This window comes from Hyperolius riggenbachi, chromosome 4, assembly GCF_040937935.1.
Source record: "Hyperolius riggenbachi isolate aHypRig1 chromosome 4, aHypRig1.pri, whole genome shotgun sequence".
NCBI lineage: Eukaryota > Metazoa > Chordata > Amphibia > Anura > Hyperoliidae > Hyperolius > Hyperolius riggenbachi.
The window spans coordinates 495,085,580-495,109,252 of record NC_090649.1 but is presented as its reverse complement, the minus strand read 5'-3'; the positions used below and the strand labels follow the sequence as shown (position 1 = coordinate 495,109,252).

General features: G+C 41.9%; 1 protein-coding gene and 1 long non-coding RNA gene across 2 annotated transcripts; one reads left to right on the top strand and one right to left on the bottom strand.

Moving 5' to 3' along the window:
* Positions 1 to 1,944: 1,944 nt before the first annotated feature.
* LOC137504534 (uncharacterized) lies at positions 1,945 to 12,125 on the bottom strand. The gene is made up of 2 exons (XR_011019499.1): positions 11,857 to 12,125; positions 1,945 to 2,336 (listed from the first exon to the last, which is right to left on the bottom strand). It is a non-coding gene; the product is annotated as an uncharacterized lncRNA (long non-coding RNA).
* On the top strand, positions 12,037 to 23,062 carry LOC137504533 (uncharacterized). Its single transcript, XM_068233080.1, has 3 exons — positions 12,037 to 12,332; positions 22,085 to 22,277; positions 22,378 to 23,062. The coding sequence occupies exons 2-3, from the start codon at positions 22,088 to 22,090 to the stop codon at positions 22,818 to 22,820; spliced, it is 633 nt and encodes a 210-aa protein (XP_068089181.1). The 5' UTR covers positions 12,037 to 12,332; positions 22,085 to 22,087; the 3' UTR covers positions 22,821 to 23,062.
* Positions 23,063 to 23,673: the final 611 nt, after the last annotated feature.

The window sequence follows — 23,673 nt, the reverse complement described above, 5'->3', positions numbered from 1 at the left end:
ATTCCTTAGCAGTGGCTGAGCAGATGCAGTCATTAGAACAATTGTGCAATGAGCAGAAAGTTGTTTTCTCTCCTTGTCCTTAGGTGTCAGTCTCACAGAACGGGACCCCCTGTGGCTTCTGGGCCCCCCTGCAGCTGCATCCCTTGCAGGGTCTATTGTTACGCCCCTGCTTCCTGGCGCTAGGACCCCCATGGATCTTTATTGCTTTATTATGAAAACTGGTGGTCCTGGGAGCAAGAATAAGAGAAAGCAATAGAAACACGCCAGTATAGGGATGATCAATGAGTTGCAAATACTTCTGAGTTGCAGGATTATGCATATTGTGTATGCAAATAAATGCATCGTTACAAGGGACTTGGTGTCAGGGACGGATCTAGGGGGGGCAAGCGGGTATCTTGCCCAAGGCGCAGTTTGTTGAATTCTTAAAAAGGCGGCAAAATGAATGGCAGTTTAGGTGCCAAAACCTGATCTTTAGGCGCCAAAACCTGACCTTGCCCCAGGCGCAACTTGGTCTTGATCCGTCCCTGCTTGGTGTGACCACACATCCTATTTTGATTGGTTAATCATTGGCTAATTTTACAACTTCCATGCAGGATAAGGGCCAACAGATTTTGAATACTATGCACAGGTTGTGTAGGTTAAGTTTTCATGCTACACGCAGGTGAAAAAAATGCCCGATAATTGGGTAGCAGGAAAAAAGGGCGCCGGCTAAGGGTGAGCGAAAAAGGCGTCGCCATAGACTTTAATGCAATTATTGTTAATACAGTGAAAAAAGCAGAAAAAAGGGTGCCGTGATAAATATCAAGAACATTAACGTTTTTGAAGTATGTTATTGTTTTAGAAGCTGCAACGTTATAGTTTTTGTCAAATTATTTTGTTTGTATGTACTGATTTTATGTTATCAGAGATATTATCATTTCTATTTGTAAAAGGGTGTTTCTGCAGAGGGAGTGGCTAGGGTTAGGCAACACCAGGGGGGTGGTTAGTTTTAAGCAACACCTGGAGAGTGGTTAGGGTAGGGTTAGGCACCACCGGGGGGGTGGTGGTTAGAGTTAGGCACCACCGGGGGGGGGGTGTGTGATTAGGGTTAGGCACCACCGGGTCGTGGTTAGGGTTAGGCGCCACGGGGGGGTTAGGGGTAGGCACCACCTGGAAGTAGTTAGGTTTAGGCACCACCGGAGGAGTGGTTAGGGTTGGGCACCACCAGGGGAGTGGTTAGTTTTAGGCACCACTAGGGGAGGGTTCTGTGTGAGAGTAGGGTTGGGTTAAGCTGTATTGTTGAATTAGGTAACTATTTTTAACATTAATATCTTTTCGTTATTATTTCCCGTCTATTTTTACAACGGTATTTATTGTTAACCAAGTTTGACAACGATGTTTATCATTATCAGATTTAGTTATGCACCAGCGCCATTTCGTTATCCAGCCGGGCCCTTTTTTTCACTGCGCCCTTTTTGCATGCACGCAATAATTGAATGTGTGTATGAATCATTACTCTTCATCACTCTTCAAAAAAAAAATGTTTTTTTTAAAAAAAAAGCTCTCTCTGTTGCCGCTAGTGAGATTACCACACTTCCTCTCTAGACAAGAAGTGGGGGTATGACGGACACAGGAAAGTAATTTTTATATAACCCCCGTTCAGGAGATCAGCTTCAAATGTCTCTTGCAGGTGATCGAAACAAAAATTGACTGTGATAAGTTACATTTTGATTCCGTTCTATGGGATTACCTCGTAAAAATGCCCATTCAGCCTTTGTTATTTATATTAAGTTAAATGGAGTAAAACAATGCAAAACCATTCAATGAAACGCTACGCTGAGGAAGAAAAAAAATCAAGAAATTGACAATCGTTCAGAAGTAATTCATTGTAAGCTTCTATAAATCTCCCAGCGGACTTCACTAAAGTTCTCCGACTCTTGGAACAATAATAAAGTACGGGCATAATTGGATAGTTAGTACACAGAGAGTCATATGTTTATTTTGTCAATAGCATCGGGCTTGAGGGAGTTATTAAAGCCAACTTAATATCCTTTGTAAAGAGCCTTCTGGATGGCGTTCGATATATTATAACAGGTAATATCAGTCAGTTGTCAGATGGACTCTGCAGCTCAATCCGTTTTCTTCATTATTATCAATCTGCTCTAAAACCATCTCTAGAAGATGCTGCAGCAGATTCAGCAGAACAACGCGCCGCTCCCAGCTCTTAACTGCTCCATTGCACAGACATAAAAAGACTTCATTTAGAGAAGGCATGTTAAGTATCCTCAGGCTAATATCGCAGATGATTGTAAATTAAAAGTCCAGCAGCTTCTCTGTCTCCTCCGATACATAGGACTCTGGTGCGAGATGGAGGGACAAAGATGTTGTTTCAGGAAACAGAAATGGGGGACTTGTCTGCAGCAGCCAATCAGTATTTAGCTTTAATTCGCTAACCAGCGCTATAAACATAACCATAAAATCTGATCAAGGCAAGCTATGAACATAAAGATATACACATGAATTTTCAGCAGCAAAAAAGCCTGTAAAAATGTTTCCTCTACTGGGCCTAGAGGCATAACTATAAAGGGGGAACAGATCATGCAGCTGCAGTGGGGCCCCAGGCAGTAATGGACTACAACTACTCAACCTCCTTCCCCTTGATCAGAATGCGGGGAAGGGGGGGGGGGCTTGCTGCACCGGGTGTCACCATTGGAGGGGCCACACCTAGGCAGGAGCGGTCGAGGCTCCAGCCGGCAGGGCTGATTAGTATTAGGGAGTCTGGGGATGTGAGGAGGGAGGCTGACGTAATTTATCCCTCCCTCTCCTTGTGCCCCCCTCCTGTGTATCCCTGTAGAGTAGGGTACAGCGGTGTGGCTTGTGAGTGAATTTCACCTGATCTCCATGTGTCCATGCTCATCCGCACCTGGCCGCTAACTCTACGCAGAGATCAGGGGTAGCAGGAAAAAAGGGCGCCAGCAGAAGGTGGACAAAAAGGGCGCCGCCATAGACTTTAATGCAATTATTGTTAATATGGCGAAAAAAGGCACCGCAATAAATATTGTTAACAACATTAGAAAATTAAAGTTTTTGAAGTAGTTATCGTTTTAGTTAACGTTATAGTTTTTATCATATTGATTCGTTTGTATGTACAGATTTTACGCTATCAAAGATATTTTCGTTTCTATGTGTAAAAGGGTGTTTCTGCAGAGGGAGTGGTTAGGGTTAGGCACCACCAGGGGGAGTGGTTAGGGCTAGGCACCACCCAGGTGGCGGTTAGGGTCAGGCACCACTGGGGGTGGTTAGGCACCACCAGGGGGGGGAGTTAAGGTTAGGCACCGCCTGGGGGGTTAGGGTTAGGCAACACGGGGGGTGATTAGGGTTAGGCACCACTGGGAAGTTAGGGATAGGCACCACCATGGGAGTAGTTAGTTTTAGGCACCACCAGGGGAGGGTTCTGTGGGAGAGTAGGGTTGGGTTAAGCTGTATTGTTGAATTAAGTAACGATTTTGAATATTAATATCTTCTCGATATTATTTCCCATCTGTGTTAACAAAGTTATTTATCGTTAACCAAGTTTGACAATGATGTTTATCGTTATCAGATTTCGTTATCCACCAGCGCCATTTTATTATCCAGCTGGGCCCTTTTTTTACGACGCCCTTTCTTTATGCACGCAGATCAGGTGGGCAGGCAGCTGGGGGGGGAAATTGGAAAACATGAATAAGAAATCCATGGAACGACGCATTACCAAGACATGGTATTTTTAAGCCAATTGCAAGACTTGGAAGTATTAGGCCAATCAGAGATGTGGATTATGGTTAATAGCATACATCTGCAAACTATAGAGAATTACACCCCCCCCCCCCCCAAAAAAAAAATAATAATAATAACAATATTAACTGTCGTTATTGACAAAAATTGCAAAAACAAAAATAAAAAAAAAAAACATTCTGCGGCTATTGGATAGATACTTCTTGGAGTGAAGAATTCTGTTGGGATCAGAAATCAGCATTTTCAACCATCCTTAAAGTGTACCACAGATCAACACATCTAAAGAATTGTTACTTACCGGGGCTTCCTCCAGCCCCATAAGCACATGTGAGTCCCTCGCCGTCCTCCTGCGGTCTGCCGATCAGCTGCAATCAGCCCCGGTTACAGGCTCAGTTGGGTCCAGCCTGGGTCTTCTGCGCATGTGTTTCCCGGGGCTGATTGCGGCTGAACAGCAGACCGAGGCAGGGTGGCGAGGGATGCAGCCATGTTTATGGGGCTGGAGGAAGCCCCTGCTAAGTATTGATTCTTCAGATGTGTTGATTCCAGGCTTACTTTAATTTACGGGCCAAACGAAAGCCACCCAGCAAGGAAACAATGAAGCAAAAAAAGATGATGATATAATTAATTGGTTGTGTAGTACGGATTATTAATAGAACATTAGTAGCAAAGAAAATATTCTCATATTTTTATTTTAAGTTATATAGTGTTTTTTGATAACATTGCATCATTCTCCCATATTTACAGTTTACACACTACACTCAGCATTCTAAATGTTTTTACAGAGCAGGTCAGTGAACTATTGACCTGTCCTCTGGGGAGAAAAAGAAAATACAGTGACTGACAGTTGAGATAACAAGCTTCAGAAGACAGAGCTCTCTGCGGCTTTGAAAGTCGTGGAGCTCAATGGCTCTTTTGCATAGATAACAACTGGAGTATCTTAACTCTTCCTGTACTGGAAACAATATTAGACTTCTGTCTCTGCCCCTAATGTTTTATTTCTTAGCTGTACACATACAAATCATTATATCATAATTTTTATTTTTGGCTTCAGTGTCTCTTCAAACTATGGAAGAACAATGGTTTCCTCTTTTTTGTGTGTGTGGAACAGACACTGACTTTCTGAACTAGTAAAGGATATGAAAGATCCATTTAGCAGTTCACACTGTAGCGGTGGCATTATGGTTACATTTTTAATTACATAGTAAGATTGTCTCCTGACAGAACATTCCCAATTAGATGGACTGGAAGATAAACAGCTGGAGGGACGGCAATATGTTCTCACCAGCCGTAGTCTTCCCGTTAGGTGGAGCTTCATCACCTCTCTGCTGTAAAGTTTATGTTGGTTGACCATAAATCTGCGGCCATCGATCTGCAGTCACCCGGATGAACACAAATCAAAATGGCGTGCAATAAATATAAAATATAAACTTTGAATTACTTTTTCTCAGTTTAAATCTTAGCTCAGCCTTCTGCTGTCAGGAAAAAAAATGCTACTGAGATCTATGCCAAATTCTGTACACGTTCGTGAGAAATGCCCGAGTGCCTTCACAGGTGTGACTAATTTGGGGGGCGGGAGGCACTTTTGCAATAATAAACATACAGTTTATCTATTTCCATACTTACATCACCACTACTGTGCTTGTATATTTCTTTTTTATGGGTCAAATGAAAAAGCTTGCCTCATATACAGGATCTTCTCAAAAAATTAGCATATTGTGATAAAGTTCATTATTTTCTGTAATGTACTGATAAACATTAGACTTTCATATATTTTAGATTCATTACACACAACTGAAGTAGTTCAAGCCTTTTATTGTTTTAATATTGATGATTTTGGCATACAGCTCATGAAAACTCAAAATTCCTATCTCAAAAAATTAGCATATTTCATCCGACCAATAAAAGAAAAGTGTTTTTAAAACAAAAAAAGTCAACCTTCAAATAATTATGTTCAGTTGAGCACTCAATACTTGGTCGGGAATCCTTTTGCAGAAATGACTGCTTCAATGCGGCGTGGCATGGAGGCAATCAGCCTGTGGCACTGCTCAGGTGTTATGGAGGCCCAGGATGCTTCGATAGTGGCCTTAAGCTCATCCAGAGTGTTGGGTCTTGCGTCTCTCAACTTTCTCTTCACAATATCCCACAGATTCTCTATGGGGTTCAGGTCAGGAGAGTTGGCAGGCCAATTGAGCACAGTAATACCATGGTCAGTAAACCATTTACCAGTGGTTTTGACACTGTGAGCAGGTGCCAGGTCGTGCTGAAAAATGAAATCTTCATCTCCATAAAGCTTTTCAGCAGATGGAAGCATGAAGTGCTCCAAAATCTCCTGATAGCTAGCTGCATTGACCCTGCCCTTGATAACACACAGTGGACCAACACCAGCAGCTGACATGGCACCCCAGACCATCACTGACTGTGGGTACTTGACACTGGACTTCAGGCATTTTGGCATTTCCCTCTCCCCAGTCTTCCTCCAGACTCTGGCACCTTGATTTCCGAATGACATGTAAAAGTTGCTTTCATCCGAAAAAAGTACTTTGGACCACTGAGCAACAGTCCAGTGCTGCTTCTCTGTAGCTCAGGTCAGGCGCTTCTGCCGCTGTTTCTGGTTCAAAAGTGGGTTCATGCTTCCATCTGCTGAAAAGCTTTATAGAGATGAAGATTTCATTTTTCAGCACAACCTGGCACCTGCTCACAGTGCCAAAACCACTGGTAAATGGTTTAATGACCATGGTATTACAGTGCTCAATTGGCCTGCCAACTCTCCTGACCTTAACCCGATAGAGAATCTGTGGGATATTGTGAAGAGAAAGTTGAGAGACGCAAGACCCGACACTCTCGATGAGCTTAAGGCCGCTATCGAAGCATCCTGGGCCTCCATAACACCTGAGCAGTGCCACAGGCTGATTGCCTCCATGCCACACCGCGTTGAAGCAGTCATTTCTGCAAAAAGATTCCCGACCAAGTATTGAGTGCAGAACTTAACATAATTATTTGGAAATATTTATTTCTTTTATTGGTCGGATGAAATATGCTAATTTTTTGAGATAGGAAATTTGGGTTTTCATGAGCTGTATGCCAAAATCATCAATATTAAAACAATAAAAGGCTTGAACTACTTCAGTTGTGTGTATTTGAATCTAAAATATATGAAAGTCTAATGTTTATCAGTACATTACAGGAAATAATGAACTTTATCACAATATGCTAATTTTTTGAGAAGATCCTGTACAGTACAGTGGGAAGCGAAAGTTTGGGCAACCTTGTTAATCGTCCGTTAAATATTTCACATATGAGACACACATGGAGATATTTGAGGAGTTAAATGAAGTTTATTGGATTTACAGAAAGGGGGCAATAATTGTTTAAATAAAATTAGGCAGGTGCATACATTTCGGCACTGTTGTCATTGTATTGATTCCAAAACCTTTAGAACTAATTATTGGAACTCAAACTGGCTTGGTAAGCTCAGTGACCCCTGACCTACATACACAGGTGAATCCAATTATGAGAGAGTATTCAAGGGGTCAATTGTAAGTTTCCTTCCTCTTTTAATTTTCTCTGAAGAATAGCAACATGGGGGTCTCAAAACAACTCTCAAATGACCTGAAGACAAAGATTGTTCACCATCATGGTTTAGGGGAAGGATACAGAAAGATGTCTCAGAGATTTCAGCTGTCTGTTTCCACAGTTAGGTACATATTGAGGAAATTGAAGACCACAGACTCAGTTCAAGTTAAGGCTCGAAGTGGCAGACCAAGAAAAATCTTGGATAAACAGAAGTGACGAATGGTGAGAAAAGTCAAAGTCAACCCACAGTCCAGCACCAAAGACCTACAACATCATCTTTCTGCAGATGGAGTCACTGTGCATCGTTCAACCATTCGGTGCACTTTGCACAAGGAGATGCTGTATGTGAGAGTGATGTAGAGGAAGCCTTTTCTCCATCCACAGCACAAAGAGTCGCTTGAGGTATGCTAAAGCACATTTGGACAAGCCAGCTTCATTTTGGAATAAGGTGCTGTAGACTGATAAAACTAAAATTGAGCTATTTGGGTATAACAAGGGGTGTTATGCATAGAGGGAAAAAAAACACAGCATTACAAGAAAAACACCTGCTACCTACAGTAAAATATGGTGGTGGTTCCATCATGCTGTGGGGCTGTGTGGCCAGTGCATTGGAATATTGTCAAAGTTGAGGGACGCATGGATTCCACTCAGTATCAGCAGATTTTGGAGATCAATGTCCAGGAATCAGTGACAAAGCTGAAGCTGTGCCGGGGCTGGATCTTTCAACAAGACAACGACCCTAAACACTGCTCAAAATCCACTAAGGCATTCATGTAGAGGAACAAGTACAACGTTCTGGAATGGCCATCTCAGTCCCCAGACCTGAATATAATTGAAAATCTGTGGTGTGATTTAGAGAGCTGTCCATGCTCGGAAGCCCTCAAACCTGAATGAACTAGAGATGTTTTGTAAAGAGGAATGGTCCAAAATACTGTCAACCAGAATCCAGACTCCCATTGGAACCTACAGGAAGTGTTTAGTGGGTGTAATTTCTGCAAAAGGAGGATCTACTAAAAATTGATTTCATTTATTTTTTGTGGTGCCCAAATTTATGCACCAGCCTAATTTTGTTTAAACAATTATTGTGCACTTTCTGTAAACCCAATAAACTTTCACAAATATCACTGTCTGTGTCTCCTATATGATATATTTAACTGTCATTTTTTCTCTTAACAACCAACGGTTTATACAGGAAAATTATTATTATTATTATTATTATTTTTTATTTATATAGCGCCAACATATTCCGCAGCGCTTTACAAAGCACAATAAGACGACAAGGGGAACATAGATACAACTAACAAATATACAGCAGAGTTCCAAGCAGCACAAATATTGTTACAAAAACAGTAAACATTAGGAGGATGACCCTGCCCTTGCGAGCTTACAATCTAATGGGTAGTGGGGGACACACTAGGTAAGGGGGTGGAGGATGGATGAGGCAGTGATTCTTTGCCTCTGATTACATTGTGACAAATAAGTAAATAAAGGGCTATAGAATGTTATAAGCTTGTCTGAAAAGGTGTGTTTTAAGAGTGCGTTTGAAGATGTCCAGGTTTGGAGCATGACGTACAGGCTGTGGAAGAGAGTTCCAGATAAGGGCTGATGCTCGTGTAAAGTCCTGGATGCGAGCATGAGAGGAGGTGATCAGCTTAGAGGCCAGGAGAATTTCTTGGGAGGAGCGAAGGTTGCGGGAGGGACAATATCTTGAGATTAGTGAGGAGATGTATGGAGGAGTCAACTCGTGGAGGGCTTTGTATGTTAGAGTCAGGAGTTTGAACTGGATCCTCTGGGTAATGGGTAACCAGTGGAGAGAACGGCACAGTGGGGCTGCATCGGAAGAGCGTGTGGAAAGGTGAATGAGGCGGGCCGCTGCATTTAGAAGGGATTGGAGAGGAGCTAGCCTGTTTTTTGGTAGGCCACAGAGCAGGGTGTTGCAGTAGTCTAAGCGGGAGATGATTAAGGCATGAACAAGCATTTTGGTGGCCTCTTGTGTGAGGAAGGGACGGATACGGAATATATTTTTGAGCTGGAAATAGCAGGTGGTGGTTAAAGAGGCAATGTGAGGTTTAAAGGAGAGCTCTGAGTCAAGTATAACCCCCAAGCAGCGGGCCTTAGTGGTTGAGGTTATTGGGGTGTTGTCTACCGTTATGGTTGCAATCATGACGATTAACAAGGTTGAACAAACTTTCGCATCCCACTGACAGTATATTGTATATACTGTATGTATCCCATTATTTCTTTTGCTTTACCTTTTGTCCAATTTTAGATAATTAATTGTATTGTAGCGCAGAATCACAGAACAGGCCCTGACATGGCAGCACAGCCTCCTCTATGTTTGCAGATGCATGTTATACAATTATCTCTGTTATCAATTAGCTTTTGAGATGGTTATTTTATGCAGCGTTAGTGTGTATTTGAGCTGAAGGTTGTCTTTGTTTTTCATTATTTGACTGCCCTTAACCGCTGACTGAGTACATTGCTTTGTGTTTTTAAGGTTGGGTCTTTTTAAACACTTCCCTATATATATATATATATATATATATATATATATATATATATATATATATATATATATATATATATATATATATATATACTGTATATATAAAACACTTAAAAAGAATTTAAGAAGGAGAGGTAGTATTGGTCTTACCTCTCCTGAAGAAATAGGCCAGAGTTTACTGGAAAGAGGTTTTTATTCCAGCACTAAAAAATTAATGATGAAAAAGTAACATATTTCTCCGGCATTTATCCCCCTATAACATATAAGCAAAACAAAAGTTTGCTTTTTTTAAAACAGAAAGAATTTGTGATAATTCAGGTTGGAGTGAGCTTGAGATGTCTCCCACAATGCACCACTGCTGACTATATGCAAATTAACCATTGTACCCTTAGAAGCTAAACACACCTCCAGAACCGCTGGCATGCAATGATGTGTCAGCTTGTTAATTTGTAAGCAAATAATCTATTATCACGGATATAATCAAAATACCAAATTTTTATTGGAACAACAGGCTAAAAGATTGTACTGTACAAACCCACATTTCTACCCTTTGGGTTTGTACAGTACAATCTTTTAGATTGTTGTTCTAATAAAAATTTGATATTTTGATTATATCCTTGAAAATAGATGAATAAGATGATATGCTTAGATGTTATAGGGGGGATAAATGCCTGAGAAATATGTTGCTTTTTCATTATTATATATGGGCATCCTCCCCCATATGACTTGCTCTTTTTGATATTGGTTATGATTGATTTTGAGGTTTCCATATAGAGACATACTGCCCTCTCGTTTCCTCTAGTTAATTTTCCCACTAAAAATGGACAATGCATTTCGTGGGAGCTCGCCTGCTTCTTCAGGTCAGTCTGACAACAGTGCCTACAAAACAAATATATACAAATTCTAGAACTTACCTAAATTGAACAATTAGCCCTAACCACACAAGATTTTCAGACTTCTTGGTGTATCTCACATATATCTTTCCTATGTATTTTCGTGTCTCTGGATTTATCTAACAATAAAACTATCCTTTGAAACAATCTGTGTTGTCTATTTTAGTGCTTGTATTAACACTAGCCTTTTTCTTCAGGAGAGGTAAGACCAACATGCCTCTCCTTCTTAAATTGTTTTGAAGTGTTTCATATATGTTGGTTGTCTCCACCAGTTCTTTTCATAAATTGTAACTTACCTCAGTTGGGATGTTGTAGTCAAAAATTGGAGGAAAGCGTCTGGGCATCTCCAGAATAAAATGCAAGTTTAATAAATTCCACTTAAATACAGCAAATAATTCAATGGCATCAGATCGCAGAGAGAAAAGGTATAAGCAAGCAGCTGTTTCGCACTCTCAAATGGAGTGCTTCATCAGGACAATATCCTATTTTTATGACATGATGGATCTTGCAAAGGCTTAGAGCACTCCAACGAGCCTCATCGTTTACTCCTGTGCATCAGCTTCTACCTAAATCAAGTTGGGATGTTGTAGTTTTTTTAGTTCAGCTCTAAAGAACCCCAAAGGAGTGCGACCGACCAGTTCCTGTGCTACGGACCTGAACAAACTGGGCAGTTTTATTCCCACAGCCTGTTATGATGATTACAAGTGTATGCAACCCACCTTTGTGTTCACAAAAGTTTACTTTTACAAAATGACCACATTACCCAGAGCTACTGAACCATCGGACTCCTGGGCCCATATGCAATTCGTTTTTTTCTCCTAGGCATGGCCGTTTTTAGGGCCGTGCGGGGCGTGCAGCCGCCCGGGGCGCTGTGTGGCAGTGAGGAGAAGGGGCGCAGGCAGAAGTAGGAGTGAAAGATGGTGACGCGCGGTGCAGCCTAACTGAAGAAGACCAGCGCGATCACCTCTTAGCTGCACTCCTCCTGGGCGTCCTGTTGCCTTGGCTGCGACGTCAAGTGAACACCACATGACCAGCGTGTGTCTGACGTACAGTAGCGGTACTGCAGCTGTTGGGGTGCCCTAGGAGGGAGATAGGACTTGCTGTGGAGTGCGGACCACGTGTGTGTTTTCCTACCCAGGTTCCTTCTGCTTCTTCTCTCCTCCTGGACTTCCGAGACTTGTGGAAACAGAGGCAGGTAGTTAGCCCAGGTCTTCCCCTGTCCCTCTTCTGATATGGCTGCTCTCAGTGGGAAGGGGGGCGGCGCAGGTTCCAGCTAGCAGCTGGAATGAATGATAGTGAGTGTGGTCGGGCAGGGGGCTCACAAGTGCAGGGAAGCTGGGTGGCCAGTAATAACTGACGTGGTGGAAGAGCAGTGGGCAGAGCAAACACACAGGCAGCTGCAGGCATGACACTTGCCCGCAGCTCGATCTGACAACCTGGGATAACTTCCTGCAGAGAGGGTCACAGGCTGCTTCTCCCTTCTCCCCTCCCCCCTGAGAGTCCGAGGCCAGACTGCAAAGCATGGTGTCGGGGAAGGGGAAAGTGCTCAGCTGAACGAGCAGGATGTGTCTGTGTCTCTGCTGCCTGTGTCCCTGCCTGGCCTGCATGCTGTGAGTAGGTGCCCTGCTTCTGAGTCCTGACAACCCCTCCTCCACCCCACAGCATTAGGGGGCCTATTTGTCCCCTTCTCCTCCATTAAGGTAACACTGCTATCAGCAAGCCACCCTCCCCTTTCTATAAAGGTACCACTGCTCCCAGCAAGCCCCCCTCCCCTTTCTATAAAGGTACCACTGCTCCCAGCAAGCCCCCCTCCCCTTTCTATAAAGGTACCACTGCTCCCAGCAAGCCCCCCCCCCCTTCTATAAAGGTCCCAGTGCTTCCAGCAAGCCCTCGTCCCCTTTCTATAAAGGTACCAGTGCTCCCAGCAAGCCCCCTCCCCTTTCTATAAAGGTACCACTGCTCCCAGCAAGCCCCCATCCCCTTTCTATAAAGGTACCACTGCTCCCAGCAAGCCCCCCCCTCCTTCTATAAAGGTCCCAGTGCTCCCAGCAAGCCCTCGTCCCCTTTCTATAAAGGTACCAGTGCTCCCAGCAAGCCCCCCTCCCCTTTCTATAAAGGTACCAGTGCTCCCAGCAAGCCCCCCTCCCCTTTCTATAATGGTACCACTGCTCCCAGAAAGCCCCCCTTCCCCTTTCTATAATGGTACCACTGCTCCCAGAAAGCCCTCCTCCCCTTTCTATAAAGGTACCAGTGCTCCCAGCAAGCCCCCCTTCTACAGAAGTACAGCTCCCAGCCTATACAGGTACTACAGCTTCCAGCATGACCTTTTCCCCTTCCCTTTATAGATGCATTATACTGTAGCTCCTAGCATGCTCCTTTAATCCATAGAGGCACTACAGATCCCAGCATGCTCCTCCGTATAGTATTGTGATTTCCTTCAGGGCCCCAGAGCCGGCTAGGGAAAGACTCTGGAGGCGCGCTCCTCTGTGAGTTTTTCTCTTTAAATCTTCACATGTGCCTCATGAGGCACCCACAAGGATGAAGCACACAGAGGAGCAAGCCAGCTGGACAGGTGAGTGCGCTCCCCTGAAAATGTTCTGCAGGGGTCCCAGGTGACCACATTTCACATTGGAGGCGAAACACTGCTGTGAACGCTGGTTTATTAATACAAAAGTATAAAATCACAGTGCAGTCTAGCAAACATGGGGAAAGAGATGAAACATATACCAGAGTGAGAGGAGGCACAAAGGTGGTGATGGGTGATGGGTACTGGATGCCTGACGTCCGTTTCACACTAAATTGCGCTTCTACAGAGGCTACACAACTTAGCGTAACATGGCCGTCAGACATCCTGTACCCATCACCCACCACCACCATTGTGCCTCCTCTCACTCTGGTATGTCTACCATCTCTTTCTCCATGTTTGCTAGACTGCACTGTGATTTTATACTTTTGTATTAATAAACCAGCATTCACAGCAGTGCCAGCCTCCCATCTTTTCTATATGTTCTTGGATCTACTTCACTGCTTGAGCACGCTTGTGAAGCTGCACATGGAGGAGTGCACACTATAGAACCTATCGTGCACAGCCCTACGCATCCGGTGTTTACTGTAGTGCAAACCCAGTACTGCTTCCTTGTTTCTCCGATCACATTGGAGGCGGCCTGAGGGGCCCTGCAGCCATCTCTTGAGGCCCTGAGGGACAATCCAATACTATATGGGAACTGTGTTGCCTCTATGGGAGAGAATGAGCATGCTGGGGGCTGTGGTGTCTCTATGGAGGGAAGGAGTATGCTGAGAGCAGTGGTACTTCTATAATAGGGGGTAGGGCTTGCTGGGAGCTGTGGTGCCTCTATGGAAGGAGAGGATAGTCCAGGGGTTTCCTGTATCTCCCTATACCCCACCTTTCCAGTGCTGGGTTCCTCCCTAGTTGAATAGGTTTTTCAGTATGCAAACAAGCCTGGGCAAATGTATCTGTACTGGGCATGCAAGTAAGGTCCATACATGACCAGTAAAATGAAGTGCTTGTGCACAGAGTAAAAAAAGGATTGCACAAGTGCCATAGTTCTACCAGGTATGTGCAGACCTTACTTGTGCATGCCCAATACGGACACGCTTGCTTGCGCTATGAAGAAACCTACGTCAGCAAAGAGGGGCCTAGTACTGGAACAGTAAGATGTAAAAAGCTTTCTTTGGTAGTTTGATGTACTGTTCTTTTTCTGCTGGTGTGGGGTGGTTGGAATATGTGTTTTGGTGTGTGGGCGGCTGGTGACAGAGGGCCTCGGGTGTTAAAAAGTACAAATCTGGCCCTTGGTGTGTCTTAAAGGGAAACTAAACTGAGAAGGATATGGATGTTTCCTTTTAAGCAATACCAGTTGCCTGGCAGTCATGCTGGTCTCTTTGGCTGCAGTAGTGGCTGAATCACACACCTGAAACAAGCATGCAGTTAACCCAGTCTGACTGATCTGCATGCTTGTTGAGGGGCTGTGGCTAAAAGTATTAATCTAAAGATACAGTGTCAGCAGGAGAGTCAGACAACTGGTATTTCTTTTAAAGGAAAAATCCTAGTCCTTCTCAGTTTAGGTTCCCTTTACAGTGTCCCTCTTTCTCATCTCAAAAAGTTGGGAGGTATGGCTGCAGCTTCTAGCATCCCTGGCCCAACACCCCTCCCCTTGCAGGCAGGAGCCAATCACCACAAGTGTCGATTTCTCCCCTCACGCAATGCTGTGCTTGCCCACAACACGTCACTGAAGAGGTGGGAACAGTGTCAGCGGCCCAATCTCTTTAGGGCCTGTACATACTAGTGCACTTCTGTCTGTTTTTCAGCAACGCGTAACAATCTGTAACATCGATGTGCTGATAAAAGGCGGACAGAAGCGCACCAAGTGCAGCTGGCAGTGTTTTTTTTTCTTTTTTTGGCCGGAGGGGGGGGGGGGGGGGCGTATTTTTTGATACTCGCCCTGGGAGCAATTTTATCTAAAAACTGCACTGCTCCTAGGTGATATATTTTCACACTTTATCATAAAATGCCTTTTAACCACCAGCCAGCAAGAAAATGCTGAAAATAATTTTGATAATACTTTTTCAATGACTTTTATTTTTCAATTCTAAAACGCTGAAAAGGTATTTTAAAGACAAAATGAAAATTATCTCCTAGGAGAGAACTCAAGAGGAAAGGTTCATTGCACAAGGGCCCTGGTCCTTTTTCTCTCATAGAGGCTCTTGAGCTTTCTAGAAATGAACAGAAACAATCACCTTTCATATTACGATATTAAAAGAGGAGCTGGGAAAAAAGGGCGCAGGCCGCTAGTGGACAAAAAGGGCGCCGCCATTCACTCCCATAATAAATAACGTTTAATGGGCGCCGAGCAGGAAAAAAGGGCGCCGGAGCTAAATAAAGTTTACAAACGGCGCCCGGAGCTAAATAAGGTTTACAAACGGCTCCCGGAGCTGTTTAATGATTTATAACTGAGCTTGTGGTGATTTACGTTTATAAAATGCACCCGTGCCGAATAACATTTATGAAAATACTAAATATATTTATCTAATTTAAATAATTAAAACATTATTTAAAGTTTTATCCCTTACTGTTTTTAAAACATTATTCGCAAAATAAAGCGATCAGTACGTAATGTAAATTGCAATATATTTTTTTATTTAAAGTTTTATCCCTTACTGTTTTTAAAACATTATTCACAAAATAAAGCGATCAGTACGTAATGTAAATTGGAATATATTTTTTGGAGTCACAATTTGTAAAACATTATTATCCACATAATAAAGGGGGGTCTTAGGTTTAGGCACCACCAGGGGGGTCTTAGGTTTAGGCACCAACAGGAGGGTCTTAGGTTTAGGCACCAACAGGGGGGTCTTAGGTTTAGGCACCAACAGGGGGGTCTTAGGTTTAGGCACCAACAGGGGGGTCTTAGGTTTAGGCACCACCAGGGGGGTCTTAGGTTTAGGCACCAACAGGGGGGTCTTAGGTTTAGGCACCAACAGGGGGGTCTAGGGGTTAGGGGTAGGTACAGGGAGGGTTACTTAGGCACCAACAGGGGGGGTCTTAGGTTTAGGCACCAACAGGGGGGTCTTAGGTTTAGGCACCAACAGGGGGGTCTAGGGGTTAGGGGTAGGTACAGGGAGGGTTACTTAGGCACCAACAGGGGGGGTCTTAGGTTTAGGCACCAACAGGGGGGTCTTAGGTTTAGGCACCAACAGGGGGGTCTAGGGGTTAGGGATAGGTACAGGGAGGGTTCTGTGTAAGAGTAGGCTTAGGTATAGTTTTAGTCAAATTTTAGTAATAATTACTAATGTTTTACAACACTTATTACGAACGTACTTATATTTATATCATCGTTATAAAGAATATTTTCAGATTTTATTATAAGAACAAACCATAAATGAAGGTTATTCACAATAATATACAATTATAACAATTAAACATATATTATTGTTTTTTTAATAAACGTAATTATAAGTTTAACTTTAGAAATAGGGAAGATTAACGTTTTCACAATTTCCGATTTTATAAACATTATTTAATGATTTATAGTTTTGTTAAACTTTATTTGTAAACGAAATATAGCACACTATTTTTATAAACCCTATTAATGATTAATTATTATTTAGAGTTTACACCCCGCGCCCTTTTTGTCCAGGCGCCCTTTTTGTACGTACGCATTAAAAGAACCATTCACAGTATTTTGCTATAAAGCTTGGAAAAAGAAGAAGTTTAGAATCAGGATGGTACCATTTACTGGCTAACTTAGAAGAAAAGGAGTAAGCTTTCGGCAAATCAAGTCTGAGGAAAGCTTCATAACCCGAAAGCTTACTCCGTTTCTTCTAAGTTAGCCAATAAATGGAATCATCCTGAACTTCTTTCTTTCACTGATGGCTGACACGGTACAACACTCCACTGCTACTGCTATAAAACTTACAAATCCATTATGAAATGTTGGAAACAACACAAGCATTTTAGTAGCTGCAACTCACATGATTAACTGCTACAATGTAATGAAAGAAGGAAAAGTTTTAAGCAATCGGCGTTTAATAGCAAGAAAGCAATGTTTGAGAGCTCTTTCCTGACTACTGGAGGTCACATCGTCCTGCAAGTCTCTGCACTCTCGCTATACTTGCTCTATGCTCTACTAATTAGGTCATTAAGTGAAGAACAAAAGAAAGTTTGTCCATAGAACAGGGATGGATCTTAAAAATGAAAAAATAAATAAATAAATAAAATAAACCTCTGTCCTTTTTTGTGTGAAATGAGCCAGAATCTCACTTGCGTTTCAGTTATAATAGCTACTTTCGTTGGAATTAAATGATATATATATATCTTTAATATCTGTGTTTGTGTGTGTGGGTGCGTATATAATTGAGATGACTGCTTTTCTAATGACTTTAGGATCAATGATGAGCTGAGTTTGGCCCGCAGCTGCAGAACTGTGTGAAGCAGAGATTAGGAACTGAACAATAGAAACTTTTGGCCCAGATCTCGGCGATTGTTTTCTCTTAAAGCAGAACTCAAGACAATCAAATAAAGAGAATAGCTCAGCAAATAATAATACGGCAGCAAGAAGAATGTTAAAGCCCTGCCTTTTATGAAGTGAAGGTATACACATTACACAAGGGATCTTGTCTAGATACATAATTAGTTTGGCTGAAAACAAAAAGATAGCCGTCTATCAAGTTCAACCAGAAGAAAAAAAAAATCGCACCATCCTGAACCTGCAGGAATTCCAGTTGATCCAGGGAAAAGTGAAAAACCTTACAAGGCCTGGGCCAATTAGCCTTAAAAGGTAGAAAAATACTTCCCGACTACCAGATGGTAGTTGGATAAATCCCTGGATCAACTTTCCTGGGAATTACCTAATAATGATAGCCGTGGATGCCCTTCAATGCAAGGAAAGCATCCAAGCCCTCTAAAAATGCAGATATAGAGTTTGCCATAACTGTGAAGGACCCCTTTCTAAATAGATGGCAAAAAAAAAAAAAAATTTCCATACGCAGATCAAGTCCCCTTGTCCCTCATATAACCCTAGGGACAAGTCTAAACCCTATGGCTAGGTTCACAGTGGGACGTTGCGTTACTATGCCACTTTAAGGTGGCAACGTGAATTGTAACGCAGCGCATTTGGATTCACAGTAGTTCACGTTGTTGACACGTTGCGTTAGAACTGTTGACGTAATTTGCGCGCGTCTTTAAAGTCGCACATTACTGACTATAAATAGGTTTTTAAAAAATATGATTAGTTAGTGGTTTTGAAGGCCTGTGATCATCATGTAGGATGAGGAGTTTGTGTTTGGTGGTGGTGCATTGTTATTTTTTATGCACCTTTTGCGGCGTCGCTGTGGGAGGCGAAGGAGACACTGGGTGCATCCCCTTCTTACTGTGCGTCCAGAGAGGGGGCATTATGGATCTTTGTTTCCAGATTTATTAGCTCATCCTGAAAAGTTTTACAATTACACCAGGATGTCAGTTGAGAGGTAAAAAGTTTATTTATAATGTTTGTGATGTATGACTTCTGTGTTTGTTTCAAGTACAAATGGTTTGTATTTTTGTTTTTAGTTTTCAAAAATTCTTGGCTATAGTTGGTGCAGATCTTGAAAAGAGTCCCATTAATTTTCGGTCTGTGATATCAGCTGAGGAAAAGCTGTTGTTAACTTTGCGGTATGTACTGTTATATTTTTTTTTCTTGTATTGTGTTTTGTGGTTTTATAATTAATTTTTTATTTCTTATTTTAGATATCTTGCTACAGGACAATCCTTTGCTTCATTGCATTATAGTTTTCAGCTAGGTAAGTCTACCATCTCTTACATAGTAAGAGATACCTGCCGAGCAATATGGCTGCGTCTTGCACCTATTTTTTTACAGCCTCCTGACCGTGCCACAAGTGGGAGGAGATAGCTGAGGCTTTTTGGCAGAATGCAAAGTTTCCAAATTGTTTAGGTGCCATAGATGGCAAGCATGTTCGGCTTGTTATGCCTCCACATAGTGGCAGTCGTTTTTATAACTATAAGAAGTTTTATTCTATAGTTTTGATGGCAATTGCAGATAGCAACTCAAATTTCATTTATGTTGATGTGGGTTCTTATGGTAGTTCCAGTGATGCCTTTGTTTTTTCCCATACCAATTTGTTCCATAAACTGCAGTCTGGAGATTTGGATGTACCCCCGCCAAAACCTTGGCCTGGAACCCCTGGTCCTCCTCATCCATACACCTTTGTGGCTGATGAGGCTTTTGGTTTGAGCACGCATGTTATGCGTCCATATTCATCAAGAACAATTACCCCAACAAGGACAATATTTAATTTTCGTTTGTCTTGTGCTCGACAAGCAGTGGAGTGTGTATTTGGCATTTTAGCCAGCAAGTGGCGTATTTTGCACACTCCAATAAATTTGAGTTTGCACAATGCTGTGGCTGTGGTTAAGGCAGCTTGTGTGTTGCATAATTTTGTTAGACACCACGAAGGAGCTAGGCCTGATGAACCTGATCGGTCTATGATGCGTGGTGTGGTGCACAATCCACCTAGGGGAGACCTTGTTTCCCTAGGTGTTCGCAATGCTTTGACACATTATTTTTTGAATACTGGGAGAGTGGTTTGGCAGCTGAATTTATAACTCACATTTGTAGATATTTTGTTTTTCATGTATCTTTGGTTAGTGTAGGGTCCCCTCTATGAGATTGGCCTTGTCGTTGGCAGAGGGGCTTAACCACATTCCTTTGCATATGTGGGACTAACAATCTCTCATTGCATGTAAAAACATTTTTTTTTATAATTTTCACTATTGGGTAAGGCTATGGGTTTACATGTGCAGAATCCTTTTCCGCCCAGTAGATATCTACTGAGTTGTATGTACCAATGCAGTTGTGTAACGCACAGCTTTAGTTACTCCCATTGCAGTGCAAACCAATTTTAATTTCCGGTTTTGTGAAAAACAACCATTCCGCAAAGGTTAAAAACCTATAATAACATTGTTTGTTTATGGCTTAATCAATACAATGTGTCTACTGTCAATAAAGGAAATCATTACAATGACAATGATGTTGCATCACATACATAACTGCAATGTTTATTGTAGGTTTCCATTAATGTAATAAAATTAAATTTTTTAATGATTTAATTGAAATCATGTATTATATTCATCAGATGTTATATTGTCATACACAAACTAAATTAAATGTAAATCATACATTTGTTGTTTATTGTTGGAACACAACATATCGCACATCACAGTTCAGTAGATTCTATGTTGATGACCAAAATTGGGCATGTTGGGCCTCACAATCTTTGTGGTATGTGTTTGGTTGAGTGTACTGTGTATTTGTTGTTTGTGGAGGTATTTCACTGTATGTGTGTTGAATAAGTGTGTGTTGGTCTGTTGTGTTTTCATCATTTGATGCAGGAATGGGTGGGCCATAGCGTGTGTTTAATTGCGTATATGTTAGTGTTTGTGGTCTGAAATTACACATTGTTGTTGTATGCATAGGTACTGGTGCATGGTAAGTAGATGTTGGTGGTGGGTATGTAGAGCTGTGCACTTGAGTAGAAATCAGTGGAGGTTGATATGAATGTTGTGGAGGTTGAGAGGAATGTTGTTGAGGTTGAGAGGAATGGTTTTGAGGGTCAGAGGAAGCCATTGTGCTATCATCGTTTGCAATGTTTTGTGGCCAATGCTGTTGGTTATCTGTGTTGTTTTGTTTGTTTTGATATGATATAATGACATCAATAATGTCTTTAGTTACATATGGCAAAAGGTGTTTTTGAACTCCATCCAGAAATGGAACTAATCCATTACAAATTTTTTGTCTGGGTGTCATCTGGCTTTGACTTTGCTTCCATCGATTCATAAGTTCTTCAAATGCAGACATCATACTAAGATCCATTTGTCGCATAGCAGAAGTAGTTTCCCTACTATATCGTTTAGGATGTGATGGTTGTTCTGTAGTATTAGATGTTGTGCTATCTGATTGTTGTGTTTCCTGACACATATCCGAATCCGTTGTATGACACCTGATGTCAGCATTGTTTTCGGGTGTGTTTTTTTTCTGGGAAAATACTATCCTCAGTCCTGAAAAATAGACAATACATTAAATACTAATCAGGTGAAATATAAATTCTTTCATTTAATGCAAGTCAACCATGAAAAATACTTACTCTCTCCCTTCAAAGCATGGCCGTAAGAATTCTAAATTCATAGAGTGGCAATATGTGTTTGTGCTGGATGTTCCTGCACCACTACGTTCGGATGCCTTCTGTTTTTCAAGTGCTCGTTTATAGTTATCACGTAGTGAACGCCATCGTTCTCTTATGTCCCAAACTGTAATGAAATAATGGTGGTGCAATCATTAGTGTCATGTGAAATAAATGATCAAAAAACAAAAAAAAACAATTTTCGATATAGTTAGAACAATAAAGTGGCATAGCGAGTAACACATATGTAGGTCAATACGCTATACTGTGACCATTTCACTTGAATGACAACAAAGCCATTATATAGTGGCATACAGCACTACCAATAGCACACATCATGTGATGTAAAATGCCCACAATTCTATGGAAAGCACCCACAATCCAAGTCAACTGTATTCTGAAGTGCGCACTTCCTGTGGGAGAGTACAGACGGGGAAGGCGCAGCCAGCAGCAAAATGCTGAAGGCAAAATTCTCTGACCAGGAGAAGGAATTCATAGCCAAGGTATGACTATAATGACGCAACACACACACCAATAATATACGATACACCCAGGTGTTTGCATTACAACCATCTTAGTAATGTTCGATATATAATTATAGTACACATGAAGATTATGTTAAGGCGGAAATGTTGACTGATGGTGTTTAACTTTTTTATACCCTATACAGACGATGCTGCGTCACAACTATGACATCGTGCGGACACGATTCCAAAAGCAGCATATAATGCTGACCATACAGGACCATTTCCTGCAGACCAACAGAAAATACCACCCCATTACAACCATTAAAAAGAGGTGGATCGACATGAAAAGGTGCAAGGGAGAGTGGCTCATTGAGAAAAAAAAAGAAGTGGAAGAAGGTAGGTGATGCGCACTTACACAATACATGCACAGAAGTTGACCCAAGTAGCTTATACATTATAACAGATTTTTTGACCATTGTATGTGTTTATATTTCAGAAATCAGAGAAGAACACCGAAGCAAACTCGGAGTTCTAGACCAAGGCACATCCACACCCCATACTCCGGAAATGGCAAACACACCACCACCACAAATAGAGGACACAGGTTCAGAAGGAGAAAGTACCATTTGCTTTTCGCCCATACCACTGACGCCTATCACATCTGCAAATGATTACTCTTGTGAGATAGATACACCGGACAGCACTTTCACATGGGAAGTGTCTCCAAACAACACAGACAATGAGGCCGAAAGTGAGCACATACAAGATGGCAGCAACACCCAAGACAACGACGAAAAAACGGCCGATCAGTCACACATAGGACAACCACAGGTGATGGAAACACAACAGCCATTAACACAGACAAGGATTGGAAACAATATTGTCGGCCAATTACAGCAACACATGGATGAACTGTCTCGTAAGTTCCCTAGGCAATAAATAACAACATATGACAATAACTGTGCGCGCACAAACCATATTATAATGTACATTGATTACTATCCTCTTTTTTCACTGATGTCACTTCGAACACAGAAGTCCAATTTACATTTGTGGTGGACATGTTAAAAGGCATTATGGTCTGCCTTCAGGACATACAGCAGCAGCTAGAGGCCATGGCTGCACAAAGACATTCGTTTTTTATAATTTTACTGTACCCATTTTATATAGTTACTTTTATCGTTGTTATTTGTTGTAATTTTAAATAAAGTTACTTGAAATAAAAGACAAAAAACTCAAAAATATCAAACAGAAAAGAATGCACCATCAGTAACATCAATAGCGCTAATGGTATGCGGCCATAAGGTCGCATAGACTACATGACGATCTCTATTAAATAGTACATCATGCCACTATAAAGTGGCATAGTCATTAGTATGTTAAAAAAAAAAAAAAACTTACTTTTACGAGATTTATCGGTTTCACTGGGCCAGTCTTCATAAAAGGATGACGTTATTTTCTCCCACACCACACGACTGGCCACATTGTCTTGATATTTGGGGTGTTGTTTGTCATACAGTTGTGGGTATGATTGCACCCTTGCTATTAAATCGTCCACATCAAACAAAAACCGCTTTCTACGCCCACGACCACGGCCACCAGCAGCACCACGTTTCCCACGACCAACCATTATTAACACCACATAAACAAACACACTCATTTTACCTTTATAGGTGCAGTTAACCACATAATCAAACACACATGGAGTTAACATATTCATATGCCTCCCCTAATTAAGTAAATTACCAACTATATGGTGTGCACCTTCAACAGAAGCATCAAAACTTTGATG

Excerpts from the sequence above, each read along its gene's own strand:
- LOC137504533 (XM_068233080.1), top strand. The coding sequence starts at position 22,088 with ATGCTGCGTCACAACTATGACATCGTGCGGACACGATTCCAAAAGCAG. Across the intron at positions 22,278-22,377 it reads AAAAAAAGAAGTGGAAGAAG|AAATCAGAGAAGAACACCGA; the intron begins GTAGGTGATGCG and ends TTTATATTTCAG.